The following is an 11,284-nucleotide window of genomic DNA, read 5'->3' on the forward strand; positions in this document are numbered from 1 at the left end:
CCCCTGGGGCTCATGTCCAATACTGGGGGATAAAAAGATTGTGTAAGACTTTGGAGAAACTGGGAGATAAAACATCTTAGAAGTGAATTTGTGAGAAGGCTTATTGGTAAGTGAAGACTTGTGCATTTTACTTTCTATAAAATACCCCACAACTTATCTTTCCATACAGAATCGTGTGTTTCGGAATGTTTATATGAAGTCCTGGACAATCATAAAATGAGCCCTGTGGATTTGAAATTTGGAGTGGTCTTCCTTGTCCAGGTTGTCCTTGGAACTCTGGGGAATTTAGCACTCTTGTATCATTATTGTATCCTTTACTTCAGTGGATGCAGGTCCAGGTCCACAGATGTGATCCTCAGGCACCTGACTGTAGCCAACTCCATTGTTATTCTCTCCAGAGGGATCCCAGAGACCATGGCAGCTTTTGGGTTGAAAGACTTCCTCAGTGATGTTGGATGCAAACTCGTTTTCTATGTGCACAGGGTGGGCAGGGGGGTGTCTATCAGCACCACCTGCCTGCTGAGTGTCTTCCAGGCCATCACGATCAGCCCCAGGAGCTCCAGGTGGGCAGAGCTGAAGGTGAAAGCCCTGAAGTGCAGCGGCTTGTCTAACGGCCTCTGCTGGGTCCTGCACCTGCTGCTAAATGTCCGAGTTGCTATGCTTGTGACTGACAGATGGAACAACAGAAACATCACAAAAGCTGTATCTTTTCAGTACTGTTCAGCTGCGCTTCCCACCAAAAGTACAGGGTTCGATTTTGGTGCATTCACCTGCTTTCATGACATTTCATGCTTGGCTCTCATGGTCTGGGCCAGCGGCTCCATGGTTTTTACTCTATATAGGCACGAGCGGCAGGTCCACCATATCCACAGACACAGCAGCGCGTCGAGACCTTCGCCTGGGACCAGAGCTTCTCAGAGCATCCTCGTCCTGGTGAGTGCGTTCATACTCTTCTACACCCTGTCTTCTGTCGTTTATGTCTTGTTTTCTTTTTATCATGAAGGTGCTTGGTGGCTGGTCCAAACTTCTGCCTTTGCCAATGCTTGTTTCCCCACGACCAGCCCTTTTATTCTCATGAGTCGTGAAGGTGGTGCATGTAGGCTCATTTGGAAGAAATGAGCAAATATCTCAGCTCTTTCGATAGGCGACTTTATCTCCTTTTCATGCATTCGGTCTGGATGAACTCAGATATCGCAGAACCTCAGAACAATCATGGACCACTTGGATTGCAGAGAGAGGCATAATGTGATAGCCAGAACAAGCGATTAGTAGCAATAGTAAGTGAAATTTAAAAAAATTTGTGTTTTGATACAACATTATTTTAATTTTGAGTATTTTAGAGTTGAAATTTCTTTGCAATTCTCAATACTTTGAAGGGGTTTTATTGTATTTTTATTCTGTGTAATTAACGTGCATGTCATTAATTACAATATGCTTACGAAAGTTTTGTTTCATTTCATATTCTTTTCTTTGTCTCTTCTGTCCACTCTTGTAGGATCCTTGGTATATCCTGATAAATCAGCCCCATGTATTTTTTTTTTGTGGTTTTTCTCCGGTATCGGGAACCGAACTCACGACCTTGCGCTTGCCAGGCAGGTGCTTTTGCCGCTGAGCTAAATCCCCAGCCCCCTAGCCCCATGTATTTTTAATTGTAATAAAAAGCAACATTTTGAAATTAATTGAGGTCAGTGCATTTTTCCTGATTGGGGTCAGTTTGGCTGAGTGAATGTGGCATTGTGGTCAGTGGGGAGGGGTGATGAGAAATGCTTCCCATTTGACTTTGAGAGGATAAGCAAGGTTTATTCATGCTGCCGGGGCTTTGGCGTCTATTCCAGTCCATCGCTGTCCTGGCACATGTCAATTACTACGTAATAGGTTAAGGGGAATATGAAATCTAAAATGAGAGAGGAAAAAGTCGTTCAGTTTCTAAGAGAACAGTTGGAGCCAAACAATGTGAAACTGTATCTAGAGTACATTGGCATTAAATTGGTAGTGCTGATAGAATATATTGAGGGTTTACACTAACACTAACTGTAGGTAGTAGTTCTGCCCAATGTGTATACATATTAGAAGTATGGGAACTTTTTGATTTAGTTCTTTATCACACTTACAGATTGAAAGGAACCAAATGAAAACTGAATTTTCACTCCACATTCCCATCTTTTATTTCAAGATGAAATCTATTCTTAATTTCAAGGTAGAGTTTTCTTTCTGAGGGGCGGTGTTTGAGACAGGGTCTTGCTCTGTCATTCAGGCTGTTCCTTGAACTTACAGCCTGCACCCCACATCCTGCTCAGGGTAGTTTTAAGTGTCTATATTTGTAGTGGACTGACAACTGGTGGTCAGCTTGTAACCCCAGCTGAACTGAGTAAGCGTGGTGCTGGGTGTGGGAGGCCCACCTGGGGACTGTTGCCAGCAGCATAAGAGGCAGAACTGGAGAAGAAGAAATAAGGCTGTTGGGAGCTGAGGGAAGCTGTTGGGAGCTGATAGGAGCTGTCGGGAGCCTGTTGGAAGCAGAGAGAAGCTGTAAGGAGCTGTTGGTTCTCTCGGAGGAGCTCGTCATGCTGACTTTCCTGATAACTTGGCTGTTTTCATCCTCCAAGGAGCTTAGGACCTGGCTGTTGCTGAGAATGGCTTTGGTTCACTTTGGGAGAGCTCTGGTCCTTATTCTGAGCATCACTTCCTGCCTCTGCGGGGGAAGATGGTGCACTACCAGTCTCCTGGAGAAGCGTGCTGCGTTGGATTTCCTGATGGGAACTCAGGAGATCAGTCTGTTCCTTGCCGTAAGGACTTCCAGTTGTCATTTGAGTTGGGTTTAAAAAGTGGGGAAGGAGAGATGTTTCCGGGTCTGAGTCTCACAGTAGAGATTAGAAGAGAGTCAAGTCTAAGAGGAAACTTGCTGGAACTACAGCGTGCTGCTACCTGCCTTGGTGGTTACTTTAGTTGGATTTGGGGCAGCAGAGATAGCCGGGGAGGTGTCACTTGAAAGTAGTGTCACAAAAGATGTTTGGTTTGAGTAAATCTTCCCACGTAGCAGCAGAGCTAGAAAGTCCTACTGGGTGGGCAGCATGAAGAGGTTGGCTGCTACAGGCTGGCACGGGCAAGGTATCTGCAGAGTTTCAATGTGTATAACTCCATGCATTTGGAGATAAGTTTGCACCCGCGAAAGCATCACCAAAATCAAAGCCATTTGAATCTGAAAGTGTGACCATTTCTTAATTTGTATAAAAATTTAGCCACCTGCACCTAAGGCAAATGCATGGACATTTGGAGGGAGGAGGGCAGTCAAGAAATATACCCCGTAGGGTGTGTGTTTTCTCTGTCTTCATATTTCCTGTTAAAGAAACCTCTTGTACATTACAATTTTGTGAAGCTGGTTGTCAAGGTTCATTGCTTTATTCAGATTCCTCCCACAGTGTAAATCCAATACCTCATCCCCATCTGCTCCTTCCTTGCCCCCTGATATGGGGATCTCATCCAAAGGTATAATTACCACACACTTGTTCCAAAGGGGCCTTTGAAGGCGCGTAAAATCAGTGCCATACACATACCCAACCTTACCAACGGATCCCTCCTGACCCTGTGCTTTGATTTGTTTATAACCTTTTTTTAGGTTAAAAGGATATAAGATCTATTTCCTTTTTTTATTTTAAAAATTAAAAAACTGATAAAACAACAATGAAGACAAAATCAAAACAACACAAAACCCACAAAAACAGTACATGACCTTGAGACAAAATGGTAGAAATTTACAGTGGCTGCTATATTACATACTGTTATCTTCACTGAAGTTGCTCAGTACACTAGATATAAGAATACAAGATTGATCAAACAATCAAAGACAGTAACAAGTAAAAAAAATAATTAAAGAAAACACTGGAAATGATGCAGAGCTTCACCATACACAATGGTAGGAATTCCATGGAAAAATTTAACTATTCAATAAGGCTTGATGTAAGTAGGCCCTGTGATTTTCTCCTGATATCATTTTGGAGAACTGAAACTTTCTTCCTTTTAAACATCTCTTGTGCACCACCATGTCTGGCTTCAAAACCTATATTCCAATTAATTGGGGAATCTACAAAAAATGGATAAAATTCTATGCAGATACAACTTAACCTAATAGAACCAAGATATTAAAAATCCTATCAATAACAGAAAGTGAAACAGTAATAAAAAGTCTTCCAAGAAGGAGTAGCCTAAGACCAGACAGTTTCACTGCTGAATAGTTCCATATCTTTAAACAAAAAATAATACTAATGTTCCCAAACGTATTCAGTGAAACAGAAAAGTAAGGAGTGCTCCACAGTTCACTCTAGGAGCCCTACATTACCCTGATTCAAAAACCTAGCTGGGATTGAAGAAAAAATAAAACCATAAACTAATATCCTTGATGAACATAGATGCAAAAATCATTAATAAAATACAGTCTGAATTTAACAACACATTAAAAAGATTATACAGCATGATCAAATTTAGTTTAACTGAGGGATGCAAGAATGGTCCAACATGTGCAGATCAATAAAAGTAACACGCTACGTAAGTGAAATTGAGGAAAAAAAATCAGGTGAGCTCTTGATGATGAAAGAGCCTTAGATAAAATTGATCAGCCCTTCGTGATAAAAGCCCAAATGAAAGTAGTTGCTGAAGATTCACTCTTCAATACAGTACAAGCCTTGTATCTGTATCCTACAGCAACATCATTCTGAATAGGGGAGAATGGGAAGTATTTCCTCTCAAGTTAGAAACAAGGCAATAATGTCCCCTCCCACCACTCTTTTATGTTTTTTTGAAATAAGGTCTCACTATGTAATCCAGGCTGGCCTCGAACTCTTGAGGATCCTCATGCCACAGCCTTCCATGTGCTGTTTTTATGGGCGTGTACCACCACAGCCGGCTGCTCACCACTGTTACTCAATATATTTTTTGAAATGTTGGCTACAGCAATTAGTCAAGAGAAAAAAAAGAAAGTGATACAAATAGGAAAGGAAGAGGTCAAATCACACTGAACTTATTTGTAGATGATATGCTTCTATACTTAGAAGATCCTACAGATGCTACTAAAAGATATTTAGAGTTGATAAAGTCTGCAAACTATTAGGCTATGAAATTGATGTTAAAAATGGGTAGCTTTAATATATACCAGTAATGTGCTCCTGAGAAATAGATCAGAAAAAGCAATTTTATTCACAATAAAATAAAATAAAATAAAATAATACTGAGGGTCTAACATAACCAAGGTGCTGAGAGAACTCTACAATGAAAATTTCACACACTAAAGCAAGGAACTGAAGAAGACACCGGAAGCTGGAAAGACCTCCCATGTTCACAAATTGGCAGAATTAGCATTGTCCAAATGCCTGTGTTACCAAAGATGACCTAAAGATGCATTGCAATCATCACCAAAATACAAAGGATGATTTTTCACAGAAATGAAAGGAAAATCTTAAAATTTGTATAGTAAGAATATCAAAAGTGATCCTAAGCAAATAAAGCAAACATCATAATATCTGATGTGAAACTGTACTACAAGGCCATGGTAATAAATTTTGCATGGCACTGGTACAAAAATAGACATGTAGACCAGTGCCTAGAAGAGAAAGCAGAAACAAACCCACGCGGCTGCAGGCATCTGATTCTGGACATTTGGGAGCTCTGGCACTGGATATTGGTCATGTGTGAGGGCGAGACAGAGCCAAAGTGCCTCAGGCAGTCAAGCTACCTCAGTACTGAAAAAAGCCTCCTGCCTGCACAATTACAGTCATTAGTCGCTAGGCAACATTACCCTCCCCCCATGATACCAGCTTTGCAATAGTATAAAATAAACGCCGCTACTGTTGAAGTCAGTCCTCTTCCCATCAGGTAAGAGGTAATTCCATCGACCCAGCTCTTGTCTCTTGTCTTTATTTTTCTCTCTGAGGTACAACAAGAGACCAACGAGGTTCCCTACACTGGATAGGGAGCCAAAAATACACACTGGAATAAAGATAGCCTCTTAACAAGTGGTGCTGTGAAAACTGGATGTCCATGTGTAGAAGATGAAACAAGATCAATATTTCCCACTCTGTATAAGTATCAATTAAAAATAGATCAAAGACTTAGGTATCCTAGGGCAGCCACTTGAAACCACACACGGGCGAAGCCTTTCTGAATAGGCGTCCAGTGGCAGAGGAGAAAATAGCAAGGGCCGCAAATGAGGCTAGATGAAATTAAAAAGAAAATTCTGCACAAGGGAAACAACAGATTGAAGAGACAGCCTACAGAATTTGAGCAAGTCTTTAATACTTGCTGGACAAGTCCAATTCATTGAACAGCGGATTAATAGTCAAAGAAGTAAAAAAAAAAACACTAAAAATACCCCAATGAATAAGTGGGCAAATGCTCTGAGAAGACAATTCTCAAAATTGGAAGCAGAGTGACTAGTAAGAATATAATTGTCTTTCAACATTTTTAGTCACCAGGGAAACACAAATCAAAGTGACACTAGATTCCATCTCAACTTGGTCAGAAAGAGTGTTAAGAAAATAAAAAAAAAAACAGTAAATGCTTGTGAGGATGTAGAGAAGAAAAACCCCTTCCACACTGCTGGTAGGAATGTGAGTTAGTACACTATTGAAATCAGTATGGCGGTTCCTCCCAAATCTGAAACTAGAGCTACTATTTGAACCAGTTACCGCACTCCTTCCTATAGGCTCAAAGCAAAGTCAGCACACTGTAGGAACGCCTGCAGTACCTATATTCATTGCAGCACAATTCATAATAGGCAAGATGTGGAGCCAGTCTAGGTGTCTTTCAAGACATGCGTGGAAATGTAATTTCTATTCAGACCATGTTGGGATGGCTCTAAGAAAAGTTGAGGGTGTTGTGAAGGGAACCTTACACACTACTGGTAGAGATGTAACTTACTACAGCTGTGGTGGAAAACTAAAAAAAATGAGTCTATGATATACTCTATCAATCCCACTTTTCTGACTTTATATCTAAATTCAGTCATGCTGTATGCATTCCATTGATTCATGCACCGTTATTCACAGTAGCTGAGACAGGGAATCAAACTCCGCCTCCACTAACAGGCGAATGGTACAGAAAACGGGGCTTATATGCACGTTAGAGCATTACCCAGTCTTAAAAAATGCAGTCTTGTCATTTGGACAGCATGGATGAACCTGGACATCATTATAGGCGAAACACCTCAGGCACGCGGAGACAGATCCAGCACGGTCCCACATACACGAAGTGTTATAAGTTTGAACTATGGAAGCAAAAAGTAGAATAATGGTTACCAACGGCTGGAGCAGGGTGTGAGAAGGAGAGACCTTTGTGCAAGACGCATTTCAATTAGGAGGAATAAGTTGAAGAGATGTAATGTGCAACATGGTAAACGTTCCACAACTACGCACCGTGAATGTTCTTATCATGGAAAACCAGGGGATTGTTTTATATATCAACTGGCACAATATGACCTCCCCACAGTACACACATGTTGCAAACCAAGAGGTTGTACAAAATCAGTATACGTATTTTACTGTGATTGTCTCATCTGTCAGAGCTCAGTATTTTCTTCCTGCAGCATGTGAGACTCTGTCTGAAGATATTGATTTTTTTTTTTTTGGTGGAGGGGTGACAGGAATCGAACTCAGAATGTTGCTCTTGCCAGGCAGGCGCTTGTGTGACTGAGCTATATCCCCGGCCCTGTCTGTAGGTGTTGGAGTGAAAGAAGAGCTTCTCCAAAGCACTGAAACTCACTCTGTGTGGAGATCCTCGTAACTGTCTTCTAATTAATTGTTCCTGGGAATTGGGAAGTGGAAAGAAAGTGTCTTCTTGTCTTTAACATTAGTCACAATTACTCCATGGCTAATGGTTGTTTAAACTTCAGTGCTGGTCGCACTTTGGTAGGATGATGCAACAGCATGATCACATTTCCGGGGGGAAGGTGATGTGATAATCGCATTTCTGTGGAGAGTTGAGGTCATATGGCAGTGGCCTATATCTTGAATTCAGGCTGTTTGCCTCCCACACGTGCAGGGGACATCAAGACCATCGCCTGAGCCTATTGTTCTGCAGTCAAATGCTCTTCCCCTGAGCTATACCCCCGAGCCTATTGCTCTGGAAGCAGGAAGGAGCTGGGTGGAAATTTTCTATCCCAGTTTGTGAAAGTGAGTGTGGAAGGGTGTGCGCTGCCTCACATTCTGTTTCCGAGTAACTCATCATGTGTGGAAACGGGACTTGTCTGCGGTCACGGAGCCACCCAAGAAAGAAGGCGACTGAGGCCCAGTCTGAGCTTGTGGACAGAAATTGGGGCTCTGAGATCCCACACCAGCCTCTCACGGCGCCTCGCCCGTGTTCGCAGAACCAGCCCTAATGGCAATTGTGGGAGTTTGTTCCAAGCGCTAATGAAATCTATTTTGTAGTAACTGTAAGACTGTGATTTAGAAATCAATCTGCTATTCAACTTGCCTCTGGAAATCACAGATACAATTACATGATAAGTACTGTTTCTTCTGTGAACGAGTGTGTCTGTCCTAATGAGTGTGATGGAATGGATCAAATCAGCTGTTTTCTGGTGTGAACAATGTGACCAAATTCTCTCATTGAATTTGACATGATGGGGTGAGATGATAACTAGGTCTTTCTAAAATATCTGTACTCTGTTGATCAAAGCAGGATGCTTTTCCCTCCTGAAGGAAGAGAAGTCTTCCAGGAAATGTTAATGTCCACTTGAGGAATTCATATACCAGGAAAATTAAGGAGCCCTGGTTGTTTTGGATTTAAATGTTCTTTATGCTATTTCATCAGATTGTCAAAATTCCAAACTCATTTCGTGCTGAATTTTGTCTTTCTACCCTCATGCATTAGATTTGATACCTCAAAATTCATATAGATGTGCCTGCCTTGTATTTTAGTGTCAACCCCCAACAAATTATTTTCTTCTATTTTTCTAAATGAAGCAATATATAACATATATTATCTAACAAAGATTAGTTTAGTTTCTCATGCAAAGTACTTCACAATATATTTAAATTTCATATACCTTAGCTTAGATGAAAATCACGTATCATGCCCAATTTTTGCTTTAGGTAGTATTAGCAAAAATGCTGAATGATTATTTCTGTGGCTATCCTAATATTGATCCATATTCATTAAAAAGTTTGATCATAGGAAATTTTTTTGTTGTTGTTGGTCATAGGAAATTGTTTAGTGCTTCAGCTTTTTGTTTTTGAATCTTCATTCATAACTCATGACGGTGTATAAAAGAAACCTTTACACAAGAATGGGAAGTGATTAAAATCTAACTTACTCAATAAGCAGATTTCAAATATGAAAAGGTGCACGTAGGTTTGAGTTACTGAGGGACCACTATATCCCTCCTGCGGTCACACAAAGATGCTCAATATCTGTGCAGCCTGGTTGCCAGGTCCAAAGTCGTTTTTAAATTGTCATTTAGATGAGTCACATAAGGTCCTGTTTGTCCGATCATTTTTACATGTAAAGGGAAAATAGTATTAGCTTGTAACTCAATACTATGTGTATTAAGTTCGAAGCAGTAACTCACTGTGGCCATACCTTGTGAGTGCTCTGTGAAGAAACACACAAGGCTTTGGAAGACTGTTAAGAGCGATCGTATCTTAGAAGAGAATTTCTGAGGAGAATTGATGGTAAGCAAAGAATTTTGAATTTAACATTTTATGTAATAACCCGCAACTTATCTTTCCATACAGAATCGTGTGTTTCGGAATGTTTATATGAAGTCCTGGACAATCATAAAATGAGCCCTGTGGATTTGAAATTTGGAGTGGTCTTCCTTGTCCAGGTTGTCCTTGGAACTCTGGGGAATTTAGCACTCTTGTATCATTATTGTATCCTTTACTTCAGTGGATGCAGATCCAGGTCCACAGATGTGATCCTCAGGCACCTGACTATAGCCAACTCCATTGTTATTCTCTCCAGAGGAATCCCAGAGACCATGGCAGCTTCTGGGTTGAAAGACTTCCTCAGTGATGTTGGATGCAAACTCGTTTTCTATGTGCACAGGGTGGGCAGGGGTGTGTCTATCAGCACCACCTGCCTGCTGAGTGTCTTCCAGGCCATCACGATCAGCCCCAGGAGCTCCAGGTGGGCAGAGCTGAAGGTGAAAGCCCTGAAGTGCAGCGGCTTGTCTAACGGCCTCTGCTGGGTCCTGCACCTGCTGCTAAATGTCCGAGTTGCTATGCTTGTGACCGACAGATGGAACAACAGAAACATTACAAAAGCTATTGATTTTCAGTACTGTTCAGGCACCCTGCCTGACAAAAACGCAGGTTACTTGTTTGGAGCGTTGACACACTTTCATGACGTTTTGTGTATGGAATTTATAATCTGGGCCAGTGGCTCCATGGTGTTTAACCTGTACAGGCACAAGCAGCGGGTCCACCATATTCACAGCCAAAATAGCTCCTCAGGATCTTCCCCCGAGAGCAGAGCCACTCAAAGCATCCTCGTCCTGGTGAGTGCCTTTGTCTCTTTCTATGCTGTATCCTCCGCCATCCATGTTTGGTTTTCTCTCCATGGTGAAACTGCTTGGTGGCTGGCCAGAATTTCTGCCTTCATCAATGCTTGCTTCTCCGAGGCCAGCCCCTTTATTCTCATGAGCCGTGAGCGCCGTGTTTCCAGGCTCATTTGGAAGACGTGAACAAATACCTCAACTCACCACACATGTGAATGCATCTGCTTTCCTTGCGTTGCATCCTGCCTGCACGCCTATGTGACTGAACCTGAGGGCCTGCATGCATAAGTCCAATTGCAGTAAGAGTTGTTGGCGTGATAGAGCTGCTATTTTTTATAAAGTAGTGATTGGGGGCTGGGGATTTAGCTCAGTGGCAAAAGCGCTTGCCTGGCAAGCGCAAGGTCGTGAGTTCGGTTCCCGGTACCAGAGAAAAACCAAACAAACAAACAAACAAACAAACAAATAAAGTAGTGATTAGTAACAATGTGAAATAAAATCTTCACTTTATTTTTGATGCAATTTTATTTTAAATTTGGAATATTTGCATTCCTTTAATTTTTTGCTTTGGAAAAGGTCTTTAGTTTTACTCAACGTAATTAATGTATACATCATGAGGTACGGTATGTTTAAATCAGTTTTCTTTCATTTAATGTGTTTTGATGTCTCCCGTCTCTCCCACTCTTGTGTATAACCTGTTATGTCAGATCCAGATCTCTATTTTACATTTTACTTCCACCTCACGTCCCTTTTATTTACTTATTTATTTATTTTTATTTTAAAGAGGAAAAAACCTAACAAAAC

General features: G+C 41.4%; 1 protein-coding gene across 1 annotated transcript; it reads left to right on the forward strand.

Moving 5' to 3' along the window:
• Positions 1-414: 414 nt before the first annotated feature.
• LOC102022769 (vomeronasal type-1 receptor 3-like) lies at positions 415-10,669 on the forward strand. The gene is made up of 3 exons (XM_005414884.2): positions 415-933; positions 3,417-3,483; positions 9,720-10,669. Exons 1-3 carry the CDS (start codon positions 415-417, stop codon positions 10,667-10,669), a joined length of 1,536 nt encoding a protein of 511 aa, XP_005414941.2.
• The last annotated feature ends 615 nt before the right edge of the window (positions 10,670-11,284 follow it).

This window comes from Chinchilla lanigera, unplaced genomic scaffold (assembly GCF_000276665.1).
Source record: "Chinchilla lanigera isolate Chin_1 unplaced genomic scaffold, ChiLan1.0 scaffold00203, whole genome shotgun sequence".
Taxonomy (NCBI): domain Eukaryota; kingdom Metazoa; phylum Chordata; class Mammalia; order Rodentia; family Chinchillidae; genus Chinchilla; species Chinchilla lanigera.

Bases quoted from the DNA above. Each gene is read 5' to 3' on its own strand.
- LOC102022769 (XM_005414884.2), top strand. From the start codon at position 415: ATGGCAGCTTTTGGGTTGAAAGACTTCCTCAGTGATGTTGGATGCAAA. The intron at 934-3,416 runs GTGAGTGCGTTC...TTCCTCCCACAG, and splicing joins CTCAGAGCATCCTCGTCCTG to TGTAAATCCAATACCTCATC. The intron at 3,484-9,719 runs GTATAATTACCA...CTTTCCATACAG, and splicing joins TATGGGGATCTCATCCAAAG to AATCGTGTGTTTCGGAATGT.